We start from the raw sequence: 25,050 nt of genomic DNA, 5'->3' as shown, positions 1-25,050 counted from the left end.
TTTTTTAACAGTGGGTGAGTCTTTTTTCTCCCTTTTTTCAGAAAAAGAAAAAAATCCACCACATCAAGCAGCAATGTCATTCTTTTTCCTCGCTCCCTGTAGCAAACCTGTTATGCCCGCATCTCAAAAGGGTGATCTGCAAATGCTTTGGTTTTCACTTATTCCTATTCTTTTTTAACTTCTATTCATAGTCAGAACACGCAGTCAACACACTGAGACATGTCTACTTCTGCTGAGGATACAGTCAAGACAGTGACAAGTGATTCTGACTACAGTTTTTGGTCCGTTCTAGGTTGGATGTTTCCATTACAATGACTAGACCATTCTTTTAGCATCAATTCAATTATAGATGTGTAGGAGGTGGGAAGCAGCTCTAAGTGCTACTTTCCATGAATCAGCCACCAAACACCTCTTTGTACATGAAGTCCGCACTTAAACAGTGATTTGTTTTGCACAGGCTGCTACAAAGTTTCCCTGGATGCCCTTCCTTATCAGACCAACTGCTCTTAGGACTCCACTTTTTCATAGCTTGACATCAGAATGCACACAGCAAACACCTAAATCTTCTTTCAGGTAATCAAAACGTTGACAGCTTGAGAGCAATGCAGCCAAACCATAGAGCAAAGCAGAGATACGAGCTACTCTGTTCACTCAACACTCCTTAGTAGAAGGAAAGCAAGGATGGGAGGAGGAAAACCAGAGCATTGCTGCCAGATGAAAACAGGGAGAAAAAGTGAACAGCTCATTAAAAGGAAAAGGTTAGAAGTGAGCTTTGCCCCATAGAGATCAGCCAGAACAGTTGTGAGAGAGACACTCTGTGGCCTTGCAAAAAGCAGAACACGATTTTGGCGTTCTGTGCAAGAAGCGTATGCAACATCAGATACCCATTCCATTTTTCTGCTTCTTCTGCCCAGGCTTCTTCTTAGATGCTGCTGATTCAGATGGTGGAGTGGGCTGTTTTGTAACAGGGACTGGTTCTACTTTCTTGCCTGAAGACTTGGATCCTTCCGACTCCTTAGTTACATGATCATCTTGAACAGCCTTATGCTTCTTCTCCTTCTTCTTCCGTTCTCTAATGCCAGTAGATGCTTCGGTCACGCTCAAGGGAACAGGAGCAACATGCTCTTCATCCGTACCCAGGGCATCAGCGAGCTTAAAGTCCCGAGGTGCACTTTCAGAGTCAGACTCGTGGATGTTCCCATTCTGAGCTTCTTTCTTCTTGTTCTTCTTCTTCTCCATTTTCTTTTTATCAGTCTTGGTAGGTGGAAACTTTAGGTCCCTTCTCTGTTTTGCAAGGACTTCATCATATAAAGTTTCTTTCATGAAAAGCCAGAAGAAGAGGAAGATGACTGTAATAACCACAGAAGGAATGAGGATGATAAAGTAGGTAGACTCATAAAACTCCATTGTGCTTTTTCTTAGCTATATTTAAAAAACCTATAGGGGAAAAAAGAAAAAGAAGAAAAATTAGGTTTTGAACGTGTTTTCTTCGATATTATTTACCCCACCAATTTTAATAATAAAAAAAGCTTTGTCTGTGTTTTAGAGAAGCCTTAAAATAGCTTTTGATAAAGTTACCGAACTGCATCAGTGATGGAACAACTTCTGGAGTCATTTAGCATTTGCTTCAAAATTGTTAACTAGGATAAGAAGGAAGTGCAGTTTCCAAGACTGCTGATCTTGGAAGAGAGTAGTTCTCCTCTTTCCTTACTTTTCTTCAGCTTCCTCACTCTTCCTTTCTAAGTGAATTCCATAACATTAAAGTTTTTGATTTCAGAAATACATGAGACAGCACTTTCAGAGGCCGTGAAATAAGGACCAGTATATGCAGAGCAACACTTTTTTTTTTGTCGTAAATCAAATATAACGAATTAAGATTTTTATCTTGGCAAGTGGGAGTTACATTTCAACTTCCTTTTGTTCCCAGATTTATGACAGCTTCAGAAGTGGAATGTGGGAAGGAGGGAGAGAGAGCCCATAAAGTCAACCATAAAGAATCAGCTATTTTCGAAACTGCTTTTTGAAGTCTAAAACCCAGTTTTAAACTCATGAAAATTACACACATTTATAGGAAAGCAGGGAGATCTGTTACTTATTTGGTGCATGTAACAGCATACAACTTCCAGGGCACTAATAAATCAAATGACTCCATGATAATTTGCTGAAAACACAACTTATGCCCCAAGCATTCTTTTTTTTTTTCTTTTTTTTTTTAAAAAAAAAAGCAGGAACCACAGAGTTAAAGAAGTCAGAATGAAGCTAAAAACCTATCTTTGGGGACAAGACAAGCCAGATTTTCCTATTTAACAACTGATCACCACAAACGGAGCTGGATTTTTGCAGAAAGAATCACAGAATGGTTTGGATTGAAGGGACCTTAAAGATCATCCAGTCCCACCCCCTGCCCTGGGCAGGGACGCCTCCCACCAGTCCAGGCTGCTCAAAGCCCCATCCAGCCTGGCCTTGAACACCTCCAGGGATGGGGTCTCAACAACAACTCAACAACAGAATTCAAGTCTTCTCCAGACTGTTTGTTCCAGGGGGAAAAAAAAAAAAAAACACCACACACCACAAAACCAAAAAAAAGCACCAACTATTGAAAAACAACAATCAAAACTGTAATTAAGCAAGTGCAACTCCCAATTCAACAACTCAGTTTAAAAAACCACCATGGAAAGCACGTGCTTCAACTACATTTCCCTCTACACAAGAAAAGACGACTCTTCAACTCAACTGTCCCTGGGGAGACCCATTCTTGTCTTCATCACCTTCTCTGCAGCCACTGCCCAACTGCAGCATCCCCCAACACAGCCAAGACGTGCGATGGTCCCCAAAAAACACTCGGAGAAGCTTGTACCGCTAGTGACCCTAGGCACAGTTATACATCAGTATGTCCTTCTGCTTCTCCTCAACCAAGCTGAGGACGAGAGCTTCACATAGGCTTAGACACAAGCAAGATGACCCCAACAGAGTTGGAGGGGGAACTGCTCTACACCTTAAACAATACTGCTTGGAGTATTTCCACGGCTGCTTAGAAAAAGAAAATAGATGTGGCTACTGATGGCACAGGGAATAAAATTCATGTAGAACAGGGAATAAAATTCATGTAGTTGCATGAAGTTGCATGGTACAGGGAGAGGACAGGCTTTCCTTTCTTCTGGGCAGAGGATTGCTCTTTAAATACCTGATAGTCTTACATTTAAGGTTGCTTTACCTCAACTCCTGGCTGTGCTGGAAGCTGCTCTCAAACTGGCTTGCCATCCTGCCACGTTGGCGAGAGCTTGGTTTGGAGCCTGGCTCTAGCTCAAGAGGGAAGAGTTGTTATATGTAATAATTTCTTAGTATAGTATGTTGTAACAGAGAGGAGTTACTGTGATAATATATTTGTACAGTGCATTGAGCAGCACAGAAAGCAAGGAGTGGGAACTCTAATTTGGCTATTAAGTTATCCAAACAGAAGATTAACATTTCAATACACTAATTATTCATCAGTTGTCTTAACCGTAAGTCTCCTCCCAGTTTGTAATTATTTTCTGCGTACTTGCAGCTCACTGAAAAGGCTTGGGTCTAGAGTTACATCCAGCACAGAAAGTTTCAGAAGGGCTGAGAGGGATGGGAGGAAAAGCTTGTCTTTTAGGAAGAAAAAGCACAGATGCTCACAACTAAGCTGGAGCTTTCAAAATGATTAGTTGCAGCTACCTGATAAAACCAGCTTCCTGCACTAAGTGATCTAATATTAGTCACCTCTTGAAGGAAGCAGATCTTGAAAAGTTGTCTCAGCCAAAGTCAATATTGAATGCTTACGGGAGAAGATAATCCCCAAAGTAAATATGTAATTAAAGCAGAATTTTCAGAAGTGTAATTAAGTTGATCATTACAATATATCACCACAACAATTTACAATACCTAACCACAAAGATCCCGGAGAAGTCCACCTCTGCCTTGCCGATACAGAAGCACGCAGCTGGCTGGGAATTCATCCCATTGCTTCAGCCACGCTGGGAGGATCCCACCCTGCAGCCGTCCCTATGCTTTTCCTAGTGCCCGAGGCCAGATGCTCAGCTCGAATCATGCGCTTAGCAAAACACATGTTGTAGAAGTTTGAGACATCAAGTGTCAGGAGGTGTGATGGTCAAGGCAGGATGAAGTTACAAGCAGAAAATGACTGTTGCTTTGAGACCAGAGAGGCTAGACGTGTGTAAAAGCTTCATCTGCTTTCAAGAGGAGCTGTAACTACATAGTTGTAACTGCTAGGCCGAGTGGGGAAGAGGGACTGGACAAGATGAGGTCTTATCTCAGAGCTGGCCGAGTACCAAAGCCCTGCCGAACCTCCGTCCACCGCCCTGCTCTCCCCTCCCGACTCAACTCCACTTGTGGAATGGCATCGCTTGCACCCTGCAGCCTGGCAATGTTGAGTTTCAGAGCATCAGACTCAGTCACTGCTCCCGTCCTCCTCTCGCTCATCAGGGTGAAGCAGAGCGTGAGGCAGATGAAGGCTTCCACCCCAAACACTTATCAGAGGCATGAAGATTTGATCTCCAAAGTCCAACGGGGAATTACAAACGCACAAATCCAGGGAAGCAGAGTTCAAAAAAATGAAGTAAAAGCCTGAGAATGTAACTAGAATTGATTAAGAACACCTGGGAATGGCGAACAAGCACTCTACTCTGATAGTTATACACTAGTTTTCTATCTCAGCCCAGCATGAGCAAGGGCATTTAAAAATCACTTCTAGAAGGATACATTGCTGCTGGTATCCTTCATGCAGAATGACAAGATGACATCCTTCACCATCTGGCCCTTGTCAAGACATCTTTATGAAGTGGCATCCTTGCCATGGGGGTAAAGAGACAGTGTTTTGGCTCACACACGGTTCCCAGTTGCCCTCCGACAACCTACAATTATTTAAAAAGTTTCTCTGTTCCCATTTATACCTCTGTATTACACTGACAAGCCATCTAGAAAAAAAACAGAAGCAATCTGGGCCGGGGGGGGAAAATCCTACACCATACAAAAAGAAACAGGACAGAGAAGTTCCTTTTATTAAACCAGAAAAAAGTGAATGCTACATTACGCATACCAGCTTAACTGCTGCTCAGGATTTAGTTTTGCCATTCCTTCCATTCTTTTTAGCTATTGAAACGTGAGATACCCTCACAAAAATATTAATTCTCCCCCCTGGAAGTGCTGCAAGGGGACTTCTCTCACTCACAGCCCTCTCTTGGACAACTTCTGGTGGTGGCTGCAACAGCTCTCCCCAGCAAGGCACACCCGGGAGAAACTGCACGTACACACCTCCTCATTGCTGCCAACAACAGGCCCAGCGACTTCAGCTACGTTTAAAGTTCAAGGTATTTAGTTAAATACTCACCTTTCATCCATATATGATATTTATTGATATTTAACCTGATATTTATTGGGCACGTTTCTCAGAGCCGGGCTGCCCAGGGCCCGTGCCAGGCTCCCCACTTGCAGACACGCTCCTGTCTCCTTCGTTAAGTCAGGAACTCACAACATCCCTTCAGTCATTCTGAGAAAGGGGAACAAACCGCATCTGTCCCAGCCTGCGCGCAGACTCGGTCACTGTTCCCATCCTGCGTTTAACAAAAGAATCGCACTTTTGTTCCCCGAAACAGAGCCCGTGCCACAGAAAATAACTATTTCTGAGCTCCAGTATTATTGCTTGCACCTGACTTCCTCTGCTAGTTAACACTGCCCTGCATTTCGTAACACACCCTTCGCTTTTTGCATTTAAATCTCAAGTTTCACCCTGCACAGATACCACATTTCATGGGATATTCATCCAGTTCGGTCCAGGGGATTAGCTTACTTGAGGAGACAGAAATAAATTATAGCTGCATCTGGCTAATAAGTCACTCGTAGCCCAGCCCCAGCACATCAGAGGCACAGCTTCTAGAAACACTTGGGTCCTGAGATGCACGTAATCTCCAGGGATTTGTGTCTCTCTGAAAAACTAACATTAAGGGGGGAAAATATAGGTACAAAGGTAATTTAAAAAAAAAAATACTAAGCAGTTTAAGAGATACCACATATGATTTAGCTAAGGCAACAGTTTCCTTATTTGGGGTATTTCCCTGAGATTTTCTCAAGCTGGCTAGCTGACTAAAAGAAAGCCCTCACTTTCAACAGTCGTGAGGAATACAGCAAGAAGTCCCAAAGGAGCATCTGTATTCAATAAATTCCTCAAATAGATAACAATATTTTTTCCTTAACCTGCACACAGGAAGCAACACACTCCATATCAGCCAGCTGCAAAGAGGATCCTCTTGGGAACAGCTTCGCTCCCAAACTCATCTTCCCCCAGAGCTCTTTGGGAGAGGAAGCCCAGCAGCTTGAGCTGGACAAGGCAACTAAACCCAGATCTGCCACACGTAAAATATAAAATTAAATAAGATGTTTAGCCACGGTGGGAGCAACCAGCTCTCTGTGACTCTGTTCATGAGCATTAACTAATTAAAGCACTCTTGGGCTCCCTAGGAAGGAGGGCTGCCAGAAAAACTTAAAGGCAGTTCACTTAACATCAGCATTGCTACAGTACGAGAAAAATCTGCAGGTTGAGAGCTTTGGTTGGTTTGGATTTGGTTTTTTTAAGCCGTCCTGTATGTCACTGAAGAAACAAGACATGTTCTTCACGCCCCAAGACAAGACGGAGGACAGCAGAGCTTCTGCACGGTGACATCAGGAGGCAGCGAGTGAAAGCCGAGCTGTCAGAGCAGGCAGGGATTTCAGGCCATCAAACTTGCTTCAAGTTCATTAACACCTGGCTAATTTCAGCAGGTGAGCAACGCTGGGAACAAAGGGAGCCCTGGCAATGACTCAGCATCCTCCTCACCCTTCCCATTCAAGGGTTACCCATTCCCAAAAACCACACTGCCCAGTGAACACCAGTGAGGAGCCGGCTACACCTGAACACCATTTTTAAGACAGGAAAATAAGATATCACATATAAATCTCATCTGCCACCTATGTAAGGAAAAAGGCACAGCTTCCAGTAAAAAAAAAAAAAAAAAAATCACACACAGTCTTCTCACAAGTCATTAAATTTGCACAACTAAGAGGTGCATGTGAAGCACCCACCACCTAGAACAGCTAAAGGGCTAAGTGGCCCTGCCAGTTTTGATGTGGATGGGAAGATTTAACCTGCTTTTTTTTTTGTATTCTTTCTAAACTCTACTTGTATAGCTCTATTTCCATGCTCTGTTTACAGAAGTCCTTTCAAAACTAAGACCGGGGGGAAGCATAACAAACAGCAGTTCAAGCTCAGAGTCTCTTTCATTTAAATACTTGCCCTGACAGCATGATTTATGCAGCAGCAGCAGAAAGCTGTAGACACTCGAAATTACAGACTGAGCCATTCACGTATTAAAGTTCTCCTCTCTGGGAAGGAGTCCTGTTCAAGTGAAGCTCAGCAGTGCTTGACACCCCCTACAAACTGCTAACAGCAAGAGGAGAATGAGACTTGTCAATAAATCTTGCTCTCCTTCACTTGATTACACTGATACAATTAAGCCATTTGCAGCGCACAATCTCAGTGCTTCTCAAATACCCTCTAGGTAAATATTTTCCATTCCAAACATGCCGCTGTTTGTACCATCTGTTGGGCTCTGTCTGCTCTCAGTTGCTTGATGTTAGTTAACACAGACTCACTATTTATTAAATTCCAGAGAAGAGCAGCTTCGCTTCAACAAAAGCCTTTACTTTTAGGTTTTGGTTTGTTTGGGTTTTTTTAATACATCTTTAGAGCCAACACCTGACAAATTGCAGCAGCGATGCCAAGAGCAAGCCGAGAGCGCAATATGGCTACAGGAGGTTGCCACCACTGTCTGGCAGATGACCTTGCTCTTGTCCAAGCGGTGAGCACCCCAGTGCCTCCCACAAGGGTTTGCCGGGAGAAGGCAGGAGGTTTCCAGCACAGCCCGGCCCTCCAGGCAAGCTCAGACAAGCTAAGGCAGGGCAGGGATTCTCCGGGAGGCAGCTGACACCCTGAAACCACCTGGGCTGCGGGATAAAGCCCAGAGGTGGAATCAGCGTCAGTGAAAGCAGAATGAGCAACCTCGAATTTATCCGGGGATAAAAGCATGCATGTATATGCAGTTGGCACGGAGCGAGAAACGGGATGGAAAACCACGCTCCGCTCTGCTGCCCGGCAGCTTGCCCCAATACCCCAAAACTGCACAGATCCTTCCCTCCAGCAACCCGCGGGGTTCACCAAAACATGAGCATGAAGACACTGATATTGTTCAGGAGACCAAAACATTTCTCGCATTCGCGAGAGCAAGTTATTTCAAATAAAAACTGGCACCCATCAAGGCTAGAAGCAAGCACCCTCGGCTCTACCAGACACCAGAAACTTCAAGTTTTCCATTAAAATCACTAACTTCTAACACACGTCTATTATCTCCAAAGTCAAAAGATAACAAGTTATCTTTACACTACCTTCTTCCAAAGTGCCTGTAAAGGATCAAACGCTTCTTTCTTCCAACAGGAGGGTGCTGGGGGAGGACCATGCCCAGAGAGGGCTCCCAGCATTAGGCTGCAAGCGTGCATCTTCCCATCACTATTTCCAGGGAGCTCCTGAGGCTTCCCCAGATCCTTCCATCACACACTCGTGTACAGACATGCTCTGCCCACAACACCGTGAACTATTTGAGAGGCATTTAAACACCCGGAGAGCAGATCTGACATTTGTTCTTCAAATCACCGCTCACTTCTGTGCGTGGAGAACTGGGAAATTACACTTCTCAAAATACGAAGGAAAAAAAACACACTAACTACATTTTCTCACAAAGGACCAAAGAGCAGTAAATTCTAAACTAAAGGTTCAACACAGACACTGATTTTCTCAGCTTGTGGCTTTTCTCGCATCCCAAGCGGGTGGCGATGGCAGCCAAGGTCACTCGCTCGCTCCCGCAGTGGCTCCAGCCAGAAGATCCCCAGCTACATCTGTTGTTTCCCCGTGGTGGGCATTTTATCAAAGGGCACAGTTCAACAGCAAAAGAGGCTGCACAAGCAGCCATAGGAATCCAACAGCATGAACAATTCTGCTGATGCTAAGGCAAGGAAAGACGTCAGTAGAAGCCGGGCAGCAGTCAAGGCTCACTTCTCCAAAGCCAACAAACCCAGCCAGCTGCACCTTTTAGCCACAACTTAGAAAAGAATTAAGTTTACATTTCTAGTAGTCTCAACATATCCACTTGATTAAAACCAACCTCCGCTGTTCTCACCACGACACTGCCCAGCTGCATTGCTATGCATGGCTTTGGCAGGTTTGCTCAAGGTGTGACAACACCTTGCCGTAAACCCAACATTGATTAACTCCTTCATTCTGGCTTTGCAGGCAATGCTAGAACTTGGGGTTTTACCCAGGCCATATTAATGCAGGATTACATACTAAAAATAAGAGACAAAGCTAGCAGATTAATAGCCAAGGCTGAGTTTAGATCATTAGTCTGAGAAGCAGTTCTGCAAGTCCTGTAGTTTTTGAGCATCAAGGGGTCTCCTGCAACACAAACCCATCCAGCAGCAGGAACAGGGTGAGAATTTAAGCCAGGACTCTTGGGTCAGCCAGGCAGACGCATTAAACACGCACAGCCGCACCTGAAATGTGTTTGTGCCCAGCGCCTGGACAGGAGGAAGGGATCAGCCATGCCTATTTTGTTATCCTGATGAGCCGCCCGGAAAGTTCACAGAGGTTTGCAGATGCCAAGCTGACGTGCCAGTCCACAGCAGCTCGGGTTTACCACACACAAGCCACTTACACAACTTTAAAGCCACTATGCGCTTCCACAAAGGCCTTTTCACATCTGTTGTAGTCTACTGTATAAATATACATTCACAGTATAATCTTCACCTTGGATCCATCAGAGCACAGCTATCATCTCCCAAAGCCGGGGGCAGACAGGACACAGCAGCTCTGGTGCAGAGCACGGCACAGCCCGCATAGGCTCTCTCAGGGTTTTGCCGGGGCTCTTTCAGCCGTCACAACACCCTTTCCGAGGGCACAGGGTTTTTGCATTACCAGCACAACTGTCCTTCAGCTGGGTGACAAAGCTGGGTCACCCATCTTATCCCCTGCACCATCTGCTGACATAACTGCAGGCAGTGTCATTCCCAAAGTTGGCTCTGCCAAAACAAGGCAGGTGAAGAGTCTCAGCTGTGAGGGTACCAGGATTTCTTCCTCCAACACGGCTTAATCCTTTTCTGACACAGGAATAAGTTGCACCAGCATAAGTATATTTATTCTGAGACTTCTGCACCTACCTTTGCCATACTCTAACTTGATTAAAACAAGCTCTACAGCACCCACAGCAATTACACAATTGATCCCCCTCTGGCCACAAATGAGGCAGAGCCTCAAATTCCAAGTAAAAAGATTTGAAGATCATCTCTTGAGAAATTTGAGGCTGCTACAGCCTTTTCATCTATTTACACCCAATTCAGTCTCTGCAAGCATGGAAGGATAGAGGAAAGCAGGTACAAGCAGTAGCTTCTCAGTACTCAAATTCCTCTCATACTTTCACAGCAGTCTGCAAATAAAAAACAGCTGGAATGAAACCTTTTTCCTTTCCTAGTGTATATAGTAAATATAACTACCTAAATATACATTCCTGTATTATGTATTCTTGTTTATATTTAAAAAAAATAAATGTAGAATAAGAGGAGACAGAAACAAAGGAAGAAAATGCCTTCAGTCCAGCTTTTTTTTTTTTTTTTGCCTTAGCAGATTGCTGTGAAAGTATGAATGGCATCTGAGTACTGGGAGGCTAATGCTCATTTTTAAAAAAAACAATCCAGGTTTTTATATAAAAGAGCTGCAAATATCCAAGTGTATTATCTGCCTGTGTATCCCAGAAGAGGTAATTTTACCTCCCCGCGAGCCTCGTACGACCCCACCAACGCCGTTTCTTCCCAGGCTGCCAGGCAGGAGCAGTGCTGTTGCCTGGGTCTCACCTCCCCGGGCAGGCACAAGCTGTCCTCCACTTCGAATCCAGGGCAAAGCAGATGTCCTCAGTGCCAGAACGATGGGAAAACCATGACAGATTGCTAACGAGGATGGCATTTTGTTTAGGGGACATATTTCTGAAGTTTGCACATACCTACAAAAAGGTCTGTCTTAATTTATTGCTCGATTCTCCAAATTCCTATTCAATTTTTCCCTTAACCATATTGGTCAGACCACATTTTGGCCTACTCACTTGAATTTCTTCAGACACACAAGAAAGTTTTAAACCTGCCACTTGTCCTGCAGGTCTCCAGACCACCCAATACTAAAGCTTTTCTCCAAATTTCTCACCAAAGCAGCAGCAGCAATGGAGAAGAAAAAAAAAAAAAAAAATCCAGCCTTGAAGGACTGGCAAGTCGTTTGGAGCAATGTTTAAGCGGGTCCGTATAGCTGAATTTACTAACCTTCGTACCTCCACACCCTGATGGCGTGGAGGCTGCCAAAGCTATCCCATAATTGAGCCACATACGGCCCAACAGTGTCACACTGGGGCTTTCACCAAGTTTTCCACCCACGCTGAACGAGGTCTTGCAGGAACTCGGGGTGCACAGAGGTAATGGCACAGGGGGAAGATGAGATGCCTTGAAATAAACAAGAGAATTTGGAAATTTTCCTACAGCAATGTATCACTGAAGTTTTCCTGCAAGAATATATTAAATTCATGGTAGAAGTATTAACTTCGTTCATATTAGAATTTCTTTCCCCTACAAAAATAAATCCGGCAAAGATATTCTTAGTATGAATACCATAAAAGTGACTTAATCCAGACTTATTTTTAAGCGTGTATTTAATGGATTGAGAACAGAAGTCATCTTCTGCCAACAAAGACGGGTATTAAACCAGGAGGATCTATCTAGCACCAGACTTCTTAACCATACAAGATTTTACTGAAGCATGTGCCCACAGTCCTTCACCCTGTTGCGAAAGGAACAAAGGAAGAGGAAATGACTAATCAGAGCAGCAGCACATTAATATATTTTGGTATGTGGAAAGGGAAAATGTAGCGTGTATTTTTAACATTCCCCACAGGAGAAGGCACTACCATACGTACACCAGCTGCCACGGAGGCTCAGCAGCTCCCGGGAGGGGGGAAAAAAAAAAAAAAGTGGAGTTGTGTCCCGGGGAGGAGTCCTGTGTTTTCCATTTCCCAGCACAAGCTCTGCTGGAAGCACACCGCAGTGCAAGTGTGGTTGGTGAGTCGCCTGACGATGTCTTCGCCAAACAACACACTTGGAAAGGAGGCAGGGCTGGGGCTGAGTGATGTCTCAGCGATATCGGGCGTACTTTGACTCAAACCATAGGTGAAACCCAGACTGGAGAGGTGTGTCGGAGGGAAAAGGTGAATTTCTTGGAGCCGTGCCGCTGGCAAGAACTCCTGCAAGTCCCACCATCACCCAGATCTACTGAGCACGTGATGCCCTCACCCACAGGATAAGAGATAGGGGGAAAGAAGTCTCTCCCTGCCCCGGGTGCCATCTGGCAAGTCACAGCTCACCCACGTGCCACAGAGCACAACCCCATCCCGCACCTTCCCAAGCTTAATTCCCGCAGACTCCTCAAAGCTCTCCATCACCTGTACACGCAAAGGAACCAGGCTGCCAGCAAAACACTGCGCCTTCAAGTCTTTCCTAGCAATTACTTTCCCACTGGTGTCCCAGTACAACTGGATTTAATAGCTGGTTTTTAATCCCACACGGGATGCCACAGTAACACATTTGCTCAGAGCAACAGGGCAGAAGCCTGAAGGACTACTGTCAGAAATCCAAAATTAGAGCCTTTCCTAAAAGGGATCAAACCAAATCAATCTAGTGACAGCCTGCTCCAGTCATTTGTGCAGTGGGATGGCACAGCACAAAAGCATCGCTCGCCCAGTAAGAGAGGAGCTGGACCACTGCCTGCCTGTCCGGCTGCAATTGTTCCTGCACTTCATAATTAAGGGCTACAATTCACCCTTCTTCTAATGCCAAACCCCTAAAGACTCATCATAACAAAACTGTTTTAAACACTAAATGGGAAGCTACCGCTGAACCAACTGTAATTGTTCAGATCCCCCGAGCTCCAACACCATTAAGCGCAAAAGATGCAGAGAAACTCACATTTAATGTTCTTGCAGAGGGATTTGTAATCAGCCACCCCGTACACAGTTAGAAGCCTGAAGCTTAAGCAGGTCTTTACCCTGGTATTGCAAAATAACAACCCCGGTCATTCCACCAACAAGATTTTCCCATTATTTCTGTTCAGTGTGCTGTTCCACACAACTATACAAAGAGATTGGACCACTGACAAAAAAAAAAAAAGGCGCTTCATTAACCTCTCGGTGACTCAACGATCCTATTGTTAAACAGCAATGGACAACAGGAGAAGCCGCCAGCAGACAGATGCTCTCCTCTATATGAATGCCTAGAGGAAAACGAGATTGACCTGCGTTGGAAAGGCTGTAAGTTAAAGGAGAGTTGTTAACTCATAGAGGGTAATCAAAACTCGTAAGTGATTGTGAATCGTATCAGATCTAGATGCTTTCATGTGGTTTCTTCTAACTACCTGAAGTTTTAAGATACTATTTACTGCACACATTATGTCTAAGCGGTTGAGTGATTTCAGTTTTCTCTAAAGGGAAAGAAAGTGTGGTTGCTGCATCAAAATACTGGAAATGTGGCACAGACCTAGCTAAATGAGAGCATCAGAAAGCAGCATTTGAAACTAGATTGCTGTACTCCATTATTAGGCTAAATCTTGATAATTCTTCAGCTGGAAAGGGAGATGAAATCAACAGGCAAGACTTTTCTCCCTTCTCACCACATACAATACAGAGGGGAAAAAAAAAGTATCCATCAGTTAAACAACCAAAGTTCAGAGTGGTAATAAATTTTCAAATATGCCAAGAGTTTAAAACTCAGGAGTATGCAGCTAGTTCTCAACCCTGAGATTTTAAAAGGGCGACTTCATTTTAGGCTACATGATAGGAGGAACGCAGACTCAACATATAGAAGTCAAAGTTCCTAGAAGTTGACAAGAGGCATCATAAATAGAGTTATCATCAACATGAGCAGCAGAACTTCCAAACTAGGACTTGGGGAATACTACAAGCCTCCCCAGGCTGGAATTGCCTCCTCTTCAGCCTGCCCAGCTGTGCAGGCACTGCATCAGCATGCCTGTTTTTGCTTTTAATACCGTATACCACAGTTGTGATTCAGAAAGACACGAAAACATCGGAAAATCCAAACAGCCAGGCTTGAGCAGACATTTCTTGCTCCCCTTGCTTCCCCCCATGCACATAGAGCTACACTGCTTGGAACTACACCCAAGCGAAGGGGGCCGTGCCCAGCAGAGCTGCTTCCTGCAGCTCCCACCTTGCAGGGCAGGGTTCAAGCCAGAGGACAATGCTGGCATGGGAACAAATGGGTAGTAACAGGCCATGAATGCATTTTGACCACAAGTCGGAAAAACGCTCTCAGTCATCAATCCAAGGAGGTGCTCAGTGCTGCAATGGTGAAGCCGCAGCTTCCGGATAGAGCGTGGGTGCCGTGTTTTATTTCACCTGGCCATAAAGCAGCAGAAGACTCCTTCTCACCGCTCCTGCCACTTCACTACAGAGGCGAACCAGAGCCCTAGGACTACAGGGAACATGCTTTAACTGATACAAGAGGCACCTACCACTCTTTTGCTAGTAGCAATCAGGGCGTTTTAATCCATAGTCACCTTAGGAACAACACCTGCAAAAGCGGGTTGGATGTTATTACAGCTGTGCATCAAGTTTAAAATCATTTGCCAGATTAAAACATTGTTCATGCTGTATTTATAAAACCCTTTGAACACAGAGAATGCGTAGAGGTACGTTCAGGGCTGGATTTGAGCCACAGAAGCTTCTGCAGATAACGGGCTTCCTACAACACTGATATTTTGACTTTCTGCTCCAGCACGCAGGCTGAGCAGACTCCCATCGCCAAGTCCTCCCCAGCAGATATGAGATAGTCTGACTGCTCCATAGCAAAGCTGTCCTTCAACATTTACCCTGAAGTATGTTATCACACAGGCACAAAGATAGCACTTCTATATCCAAACTAGATCCCTTATGCTGCAGAACACGGTGCTATTGATACTCCTAGAAGTCAAGTTTCAAAATGGTTAAGGAACTGGAGAGGCTTTAGAAGTGATCCCTAGAGCACTGGCACCGTACAAGTTACCCCAGTGTATTTCAAAGTATAAATTGCATTATGAGCTGGAACTTCTAACTCGATTTACAAGCACAACATGAAGCTTAAGAAACAGCTATCGTCATTTCCCTACTGGGACAGATGAAGTGTTAAGGTCCCTCTCCATTCTCCTTTGAGACACTGCCTGTAGCCCATTTATCAAGGGCAGAACTAAGAGCTCCTCATCTACCCAAAACACCTCCTGCACTACGACAGGGACCTCGCTGGCTGTAACTCCACCAAGATACCATCCTTTCAACTCCCACACCAAGGATACGTGCACCTAAAAAGTAGCACCACACATTCCTCTCCATAACATTTCTTTTCACCTTGTTAACCTCTCTGTGCTTCATTTAACAGTCTGCTGAAGGTACCCGCACATTAAGCATTAAGAAATGATACACAGTCAATGTCACCTCAGTGCCCAGACCCTTTGGGATCTGGCAGGCAGCTTAAGAAGGTCACACACACCCAGGAACCGTTGCAGTATTTCAACAGACTCCAAGGCAATATTTGCATCTTGTCTTAAACACCCCGAGTAGGAGACTAAGCTCCCCTCCAGCATCAGGGAAAAGGCTCCAGCTCCTCCACAGACTTGCTTAACACACCTGAATTACAGCTGGGCCACGCAGTGAAGGAACCTTCTTTTCCCACCTTCCTTGTGTGGCTGTTGATTCCGCAGGTGAGCGATGTTGAGGCTCGCTGATGTTTCTCTGAGCAGCAGCAGCCCCTGCAAAACTCCTTCACCATACTGGTCCTAGTTCCACAATCCAGTTCACTGTTTAAGTCCAGATACAGCACAATGTTGGGAGCTGGATGACAACACAGAAGAAACTCCCCAAAAGATGTGTTCAAAGTGCATCTCTAAGGGTTTCCTCGTTTTCTTCCCTTGTGACCATAAAGATCAAGCTTGTTAAAAGTTTCCTAAAGAGACTTCAAATATGCATTTCACTGTTTTCAGAACATTGAGTTCAAGTCAATACCCCAACATCTCAGAGTTCTCCCCTAAAAACAGCCTCATAACCCACGCGCACACACACCTTCAATGCACTCAGCTTTACTGATCAGCACAGCTCTGATCTGAACTCAAGAACAGGCCAGGTTGTTAAAAAGGCCTAAAAACACTCAGCAACAGAAAAGCAGAGTAATTGAGGTCATTTCTCTCACGCTTCTCTGGGTTCTCACTCCCCTTGCTTTGCTGTCCCACAATCTGCTCCTCCTTCCGCATGCGAGGAGTGAACTAACACTTCTCCGCATCAACTTACTTGCCTCCAACTTTGGTTACACCTCAAACGATTACTCCAGTAGCCTCTAATGGGGAACAGGGATTAAGAAATCTACTTAGAAATAGGCACACTGGATTTGAAGCCAAGAAATTCTTCTTTTGGCACAGAAGCAGCATGGAAAAAAGGTAGAAACTGGGAGACTGAGGGGCAGGAGAGGTGAAAAGGCAGGCTTGTAATGGAAACATCTGAGGAAGAATTTTCACAAGCCTTTAAAACTTCTGAAACCCAACCCCTTCGCTAGCACTTTTCACATGCCTCAGACTGCAGACCACGTTACGCAAGTCGTAATTGTGCCTCAGCAACCTTCCCTCCCACCCACGGCACTCTGCACCTCGCTGAATCCATGCGTTGGGGTACATCGAGGTGGAGAAGCAGCCTACCTGTTCCACAACCGGCCTGGTGTACCACCACCTCTGGAGAGAAAGCCTACCTTTGTCATGCACCTTGAGCTAGGCTCTAACCCATTAAAAGCTACTTAAAAAAAAAAATATCTGTTTTTACAAACACATGCACAGGCTAAGCTGTAAAGAGGTTTACTAAATTTAGCACGCAACCCAATCCTAGTGGTAGGGTAGCACGGGCTGTAGATATGGAAGTGACTTTAGGTGAAGGTAATGAGAGAGGGCTGGTGGTACTCCCCACTGAGCTGCCATGGGAAAGCCCAGGGCACCCAGTAAAATCCGAAGACAACCTCCATAAATCCTCCCTGCAGCTTGGTGGTTTCCAAAGTTTTGAGATGCTACCTCCGCCTCTCTTCTGGACAATGCTTTTCGTTGTCCACGCTAGGACAGGCTTGGTGAGGACACCTTATTGGCAAACAGTGGGGCAAACAATTCGTCCTTGGTCAGAGTTTGAACCTGGAGAAGTGAGGCTTTGATGGACCTCCACCACCACTGCTGTAAATACAAACCGAGGCAGTGTAAAGAGAAAAAGCAGCACAGTCCTTTATCAGCCCACCACAGCTGAAGCCGCACACACTGCCAACAGGTATTTACACAAGCAAAGGTTAGCAGGTGTGACATGGGATACAGCATTCACTCATAAACTCCATTTTCTGCCAGTTTCCTAGCACCGCACCCCACTGAGAACCACAGACACTGCCTGGTCCAGGCCAAGTCTCCCCAGCGACCAGCAAGATAAAGGAGGCAGAAAAATCCCCACCCAGCCCCAGGGGAAAGAGCCCTTCCTGGCACAGCACTGCTACACTCCAATCATTGCTCAGATTTGGAAATGCCCTCTGAAAGACCAGTTGGGTATGATCTGCCCTGCTGCTGCTCTCGGGTATACCTGGAGCCGAAACAGACAAGGGCAGACAAGATGCTGCAAGTGGTTTCATGTACCTGTTTTTAGGTCCATGCACAGCATATAGCATTAAGAAAAAGGTAATGCCTACATGAAAAGCCAAGCTGGGATGTCCCCACACAACATAATGACTTAGAGGACAAAGCAGTGCTAATTATCACAGCAGCCTTTCAAACTGGTTCAGGAGGCAGGAAGAAACAGCGCTTTCTGAGACCAGACTTGGCTTCCCAGCCACACTGCAGTGGAGACCCTGAAAGGAAGGCATATGGGAACAGCCTCAGAAGAGTGGTTTCCCACTCACTCAACAGCTAACTGCCAGCCCAGGAGAGCCAGGGCAGCATGCCCCGGGGGCCGGGTCACAAATGGGACCAAGAGAACAGCATCAGCAGGCGCTCTTGGCATCTTCAACCACAAGTACCTGGCCTCAGTTTTCCCTTCTGATAAATGGGAGAGTAAGCACCCTCCATGCTGCCTGTGCGCCAGGGCAGGTGGAGAACACTGTGCCAGAGCCTGGCAGCAGTGCAGGGCAGAGAGACATCCATGCAAGTGAAATGCAAGTCACTGGCTTTAAGCACTCCTGCCAGACAGCACTCCCCACCAGAAGCTTGGGAACCATCCACTTCCTCCAATAAATTGGGCTTTTTTCCTTTGTACTCACTGAGTACAGACTTTTCAACTTAAAACCTAACAGCAAACAGGCAGAAGAAAAAGAGAAAAAAAAAAAAAAGAAAAAGTAGTTGTAGCCAGTGGTCAGATCAAACAAGTAATCATAAATTTATCAGCTGACTGATATTATAGGCTCTCTTATCAGTCAGTCACAATCCGGTCCAATCCTGGTGCGCTCCCCAAAGAACTGCACCTTGTGCAATAGCTTAGTCATCTTCCTTGACAGCTACACACTTGCAAATAGATTATGAGTCCACTCACATTTTCCCATGAAAATTCTCCCCTCCACCCTACTACAAGCAGGACGGGAGCGGAGCACTGTGGAGCCGAGGAGCAGGCAGCTTGAGCAGGCAACTTGCCCCCGCACAGAGGAGGAGATAGCACTTTTTATCTGCTGGACTCAACAACTTCCTTCCTGCGTGGTTGCAGACAGACAAAAGACACCTTTTCACATCACAGACAGGAACGAGATGTACTGAAACTTGTCACATCCCTGAAATAAAATACCCTGCTTACCATTTTCAGCCTATACAGAAGAGCGTAAAGCAGAATTAAGCCACCGTTTCCTCTACAAGAAACCTTTGCAGGGTGGGATTTGGAAGCAAAAGAATAAGGAGCCCGAAATAACACAGGTTGAGTTTATATTACTCTGGCAGGTGACACAGCTAAACGAAAGATGATAACACCGGACCGAGGTACTTCCCCTCCGCAGGATGAGAGCTGGATTGTTTTTGGAAGCGCCATGAATCACAGGCATAAATATATCAGGCTTTAAAAGCCTTCAACACCCACGTAATTCTGAACTCCAGCTTTATGTTCCCTGGGTCATTCAACACATGCTCGACGAGCTGGACACCAGTCAGGCGGGCTGAGAAGGTTAGCTATTCAATTAATACAACATCAACACACCTCTTCTGAGACGGAAAAAGCCCTCCCCGATGCTCAATTAGTCATTCAACTACAACTTGAAGGAAAACAGGAGTTTTGCTCTATTTCCTCAACTTTACAGCATAAAAGGGATTAAAGATGTTTCCTGCAGCAGAGCATAGTGATGTACTGGCTGTTCTCGAGCAGAGCAGGGATTTGCAGGACTGCCTGGCTGCAAGCAGATCCAGCCCGGGTAGCGGGATCAGCCAGGAGGAAGGGTGCCCAACGGAAAAGAGCAAAAACCTGCAAGAAATGCTGCTTCCTATAACTTACTACCACTAAAAATCCTGCGCATCCGGCAGCGACAGCAGCAGGGAGCTGTTAATGCCAGCGAAGGACCATGCTATTTATAATAGGGATTATTAGTGTGAGAAAATTAGTAGCTTGCTCGCATTTACAAACACTTTCTCCAAGTTATAATGCAGCCTCAGTGATCTACAAGCAAAAGATGAGGTTTCATTTGAAAAAGAAAAAATGCTATCCTTTAAAATACATCTTCTTGGGAAGAAAAGGGGAAGGAACTTCATCTACTTCTTCTCTTCAGTAACAGGAATTTAGAGCTGTGAATCTTGATAAGCAGCGTAGCCACAAAGCGCTAACAAAAACCAAAGAACGTGGCAGAAAACAAGGAGAGCTGCATGAGAGTAACTATTTTAATTCTGATTAACACACAAACCTTCCAGTTCCTGTCCCTCTCCTCACCTTCCCATCCCCCACCCATTGCACAGCAAAATTCAAGGCTTGAAGGTCCTAAACTACTTATTTGCATAATAGAGTTGCAAGGAGACAATATTCTTTAGTTGTGTTTGGAAGAGTCAGAGCTTTCCAGAGTTTTCACGTGCATATGTGCAACACAAACCATTTATCTTTTTCCCTGTTTTCCACAGTCTCCAAGAGACTTCGTTTAAAAAAAAAAATAAATAAAAATCACCTTTAGCTAAATGGGAAGCATTAAAAAGGATCATGAGATTTGCATTCTTTAGCACCTCAGATTACTACAATTTCCACAGCCATGACTTCCCCCTTCCAGCTCCCCACCAAGCTTAAAGAATGCTCACATTCGAGTGGATTTTGGCATTTCTCATACCAAGACACTGGAGCATCCAGGCCGACAAGATGGCAAGGCAGCAGAATTTGTGCGTTCCCAGGAGATCTCCGTTTAATTTTGCTGCATTGATAGATAACGCACCAAGCCTGCGCTCTGCCCACGACCTATATTTAGGGACCAAGCTGACCTGACAGTGCCCCCATAAGCTCATTTATTAAGATTCACTTATTCATTCTAATATAATCTAATTAGACTGCAGCAGTCCTGCACTCAGGCATGGCAGCGACCGAGAGGGGACGAGTTCAAACGCAGGGAACCTGGCCCAGATGCTACTTTAGTTCTCACGTGGAGGCAGGGGGGGAAAAAGCCCTCGCAGAGGAATGGCAGGAATTGCGGATGCCTGCGTACCGTCTCACTGCTCGGTGCAGCACCTGGATCCACTCTGCTTCTCCCTCCAACCAGTTACACACCAATTCTTCAGTGGGAAGAAGCAGCAGAGTCCAGATCAACATACGGTGCTTATCGATGCAAGGGCTGCTGCTCCTGCTCCAAACTCATTGGAAGTTAACAACCACCATTACACGCTGCAGGGGCGAAAAAGGCAGGAACCCGAGTCTCTCGGGCAGCGCCCACACCAGCGGGCACAGATGCATTCCCAAACTACAGACCACAGGCATCAGCCTGGAAAAAGCGCCAACAAGTCCATATTGCAAGAAATTACTTTAAAGGCTCCATTCTGGCAGGAAATGTGAAGATTTCAAAGCTCAGAAGTACCCCCTCTCCTGCAACCAGCTGTAGTTCAGGCATGCGAACAGGAAGAAGCTTTTATGTTTCTCAAAATATAAATAAATACTATTTTTTAAAAGGCATTATGTGTTTTCTTTGCTTGGACATCTTGTATAATGATGAGAGGAGAAACAGATTCCTAAGAGTCACGAGCTGGTAGTTCTCCAATCTATCATCTCTGTAGTTTATGCACAGTCATTAACAAGAAGTGATTTGTCTGGGACAGATTTAGCCCAGCAACTCCCTGTCTCATTAGCCTAAAGTGATCACCCAAGGAACGTCAAAAAGTTTGAGAGCTCAGTGCAGTGGGTAGGCCCCCAAAAATATTCTTTTTTTTTTTTTTTCTTTAACAGTCCAATCCTACTGTTTTGCCAACACAGAGCAGGAAGTTTAAGAGCTAAACACAGATGCATAAAATTCCCTTTATATTAAAAAGGTTTTGATGGGTAACGGCAAGAGGTTTTTACTGACAAGGAAACCCCGAGAATATTGACAAGAGACCAACAGGAGGAGACTTAAACACTCTGACTTGTTTAACCTATCAAAACAAGTGGTCAAGAGGGGATCTGATTGCTCCCTCTAATTACATCAGGGAGGGAAAAGAACTATTTAAACCAAACAGCAACACTAGAAGAAAAACAAATTATACGAACCAGCCATAAACACCATGAGGACAGAAATTCAGCAAATGCTCAGAGACTTAGAGGAGGGTCTCCAACAGCTTTCCCACAGGGATGGGGACGAAGAATAAACCAATCAAGTTTTACCTTAAAAGCAGTTATGTTCAGAAAGGCACCCATGGCACGGATGGGTGCTATAAACGGGGAAAACTAAACTTGATCGGGGGCTCTCTTCTGCTCTCGGGTTCTTATGGGCCCGCTTGCTGCCACGGCTTTTGGAGCAGACAGTGGGAATGGGAATGAAGAATTACCCTCCTGTCTTCTGCTTCTTCCCACCCCTCCGCGACGGCACGGGCGGTATTCACGCTATTTACTCAGACACGTCACTGGGGTATGATCAGGGAACTAAACTTGGGAGCTGAAGCTCTCGAGAAGTCAATGGTGAGAGGTGGGTGTCTTGGCAGCCGCAAGGGAAGGGATTAGGAGCAACGAAGTTCGATGCTTAAAATAAAACACATGTCCTCTCCACCCGTGTCCTTATGCTTAAGGGTCTTGGCCAAAACCACATTTAATCTATACCCATCACCCCCTGAAATTCACAGGGGAATTTCAGTTTCTGAAGGATTTTGTTAACCCTGGGTTCACAGTGCCAACGACCAAGCAATGATTAGACACTTTTGAGCCATAACCATCTAATCCCCAGCAGTAAGAGCGGATGATGCAAAGGAAAGCTGGTACATGGCTTACTTCAATAACAAACACCACAGTTTTATACAGGCTCGAGCAAGCCTCTCCCTTTTCTTCAAGGGGTTTCAAAAACACAGTAGTCGGCCAACTAAGTTATCTGTAATAGGGGGTTTATGGCAGCGAGGGATAAAGGATCAAATTAAAAACCAGTTGTGTTCCTCCTATTCTACTGCTGCTGTTCCTGAGAGCAGAAAGCACCTTCTTGAGACTACCTAGATAAAGGGGGTGAAAAAAAAACCCACAAATTTAAAAAAAAAGCCATTTGGTAATAACTCTAACAGAGAATTAGTGTTTCCATCCAAACCCCAACCTTTCCCTGCTGCAGTTACACACAAAAGTTATTTTAATCACAGTATGCAGAAAGCAGCATCAGCATATGAGGCAAGAGAAAAAATATGTGGTAAAGCGAGTTGCATAGCCTGTTCGCAGACAGAAATTACAGTGCAGTTATAGGGAAGAGGTCCACGAGGCAGAGAAACGCTTCCAGCCCAAACCAAAGAGGAGGACATGAGTGATCCACCAAGAGAACGGGCAAGAAAAATACGTGAAAGAAAGTGGAACGTGGGAACTGAATCCCCTTTTAACTTTCACAGCCATCAATTCCAACTTTCCTGTGAGGGATTTCTGCCTTGTCTTATGTAAAGAGATGTTAAATAGAACTTGTCAGTTACATCTGCTAAATACGGCATGTGTGTTGTTGGACAGAGGCAGCAATAGAAACACTAAAGAAGAGAGAAAGAATTTTAAACAGGACTACAGCAGAGGATCAGCCCAGCTCTTCTTCCACAACTCACTTCCACACAGCAAGAAATCACCACCTTCGAGTTTTTCTAACAGCTATCAAAACACACAGAAGAGCCTTTGGGAAAAAAAGGTTATGAACTGATAAGCCTTAAGCACACACATTTACTAGAAATCAGCATTTGGCACTGCCTAATGCAGAAAAGATGCTATGCTACATTACTCTTATAACCACCTACTTAATTAAAATGCTTCATCAATTGGAATTGGTCGGGTACAAAAGATGTAGTTTTGCCACCTTAACTTTTCCTCCCCCACTATTCTTCCCCCCCTTTCTTGTTTTTTCCCCTGTATCGGACGGCACAGGCGACTTTGAAAAATAAAATCCCCCCGCCAAATGCAGCCTATGAACACGGGGAAAAAAGCAGTATACCCTCCTGTGCGCAGATACCACCACCGGAGGAACACAAAACGGGCCCGGCTATTTTATACCTGGCAAAAAGCAACGTTTCACTGAAGTTGGCAAGGCCAGCCGGGCACTGCAGCATTCAGTCCACGCTGACACCCACAGGGAATTCTTATAAAAATCAGATTTTGGGGGTAAATTTTGACTAAGGCGCCCCGCACAGGTGGGTTCCTCTGGCAGAGGGCAGGTTGCGACACAGCCCCGCAGAAAACGACCGATACATCGGGCTGTCTTGGGTTTTTTCCCCGTTTTTAACGGTTAACCTGGCTTCGGGAAGGTGACCGGGAGATGCGCTGGGGAGGCACCGACGGCCCCACAGCAGCGGCCGCCCCCCGCCCCACGGCCGCGGGTGGGACCGGCTTCCTCCCCCTCAGACTCCCTAGGCCTTCCCCCCTCAGGCTGGCCCCGGGAGAGCCGGCGGGGGCCGCCCAGCCACAACCCGCCAGCCGGGCCGCAGCCCCGGGGCCCGCCCCGCCGCCCACCTGCGCCCCGACCACGCCGAGGCCTAGTCCCGCCGGCCCTCGCCGGGCAGGCCGCGGGGAGGCCCCGGCCTCCTCTCTCCGCGCCGCCGGACCGGGGGCTTCCCCGGGCGGGACTCACTCACCGTCAGGCGCGGCGGGCCGAGGCGGGCCGGGCCGGGCGGAGCGGGACGAAGGGGACGGAGGAGCGGCGGCAGCGAGCCGGTGCCTGCGCGGCGCTGGCGGGCAGGAAGAGAAGGGAGGGCGGGAGGAGGCGGCACCGCACGTCCGCCGCGTCTGCCGGCCCCCCCGCCCCGTTAAAGGCGCGACGCCGCCGATGCCGACGCCCTTCCCCGTGAGGATCCCCCCCTTCTGCGGCGGTCCCGAGCCCACCCGGGCCGGGGGAGCCCAGCCCTGGAGGCAGGGTATGGCCCACCCGCGCCTCCTCCCACCCGGGTGTCCCACGCGTGTGAGGACATCCGTCCGGAGCCTTCCCTTGTGCACGGGGGATCGCCCCACAGACACACACCCCCCCCACGCGGGAATCCCACCTCCCAGACCCCTTCTCACGCAGGGATTCGACCTCCCAGACTCCCCCCACTGGGGTATCTCACCCCCCAGATCCCCTCCACGCCAGGATCCCACCTCCCCGATATCCCTCCCTTTGGGGATCCCACCCCGCTGACCGCCCCCACGCAGAGATCCCCGACACCCACGCACACACATACGCAGGGACCCCTCACCTATTCATGAGGCTCACCCACCCACACGGGTATCCCCTGGGATC

At 46.4% G+C, this 25,050-nt stretch overlaps 1 protein-coding gene across 11 annotated transcripts in view; it reads right to left on the bottom strand.

Moving 5' to 3' along the window:
- KTN1 (kinectin 1) overlaps positions 1 to 24,613 on the bottom strand; it is a 77,235-nt gene extending 52,622 nt beyond the window's left edge. For 9 of the 11 annotated variants that reach the window (XM_063332389.1, XM_063332390.1, XM_063332392.1 and 6 more), the window contains exons 1-2: positions 24,410 to 24,558; positions 885 to 1,437 (exon numbers count right to left, since the gene is read on the bottom strand). In XM_063332389.1, coding sequence (XP_063188459.1) covers positions 885 to 1,407 — 523 coding nt within the window. In that variant the 5' untranslated portion in view covers positions 1,408 to 1,437; positions 24,410 to 24,558. Of the gene's footprint in view, positions 1 to 884; positions 1,438 to 24,409 lie in introns of all 11 variants that reach the window. The other 2 variants (XM_063332385.1, XM_063332391.1) reach the window with 2 other exon arrangements.
- Between the last annotated feature and the right edge of the window lie 437 nt (positions 24,614 to 25,050).

The sequence above is a fragment of the Chroicocephalus ridibundus genome, chromosome 4 (genome assembly GCF_963924245.1).
Source record: "Chroicocephalus ridibundus chromosome 4, bChrRid1.1, whole genome shotgun sequence".
Classification (NCBI taxonomy): domain Eukaryota; kingdom Metazoa; phylum Chordata; class Aves; order Charadriiformes; family Laridae; genus Chroicocephalus; species Chroicocephalus ridibundus.
This window is presented reverse-complemented; position numbering and strand designations above follow the sequence as displayed.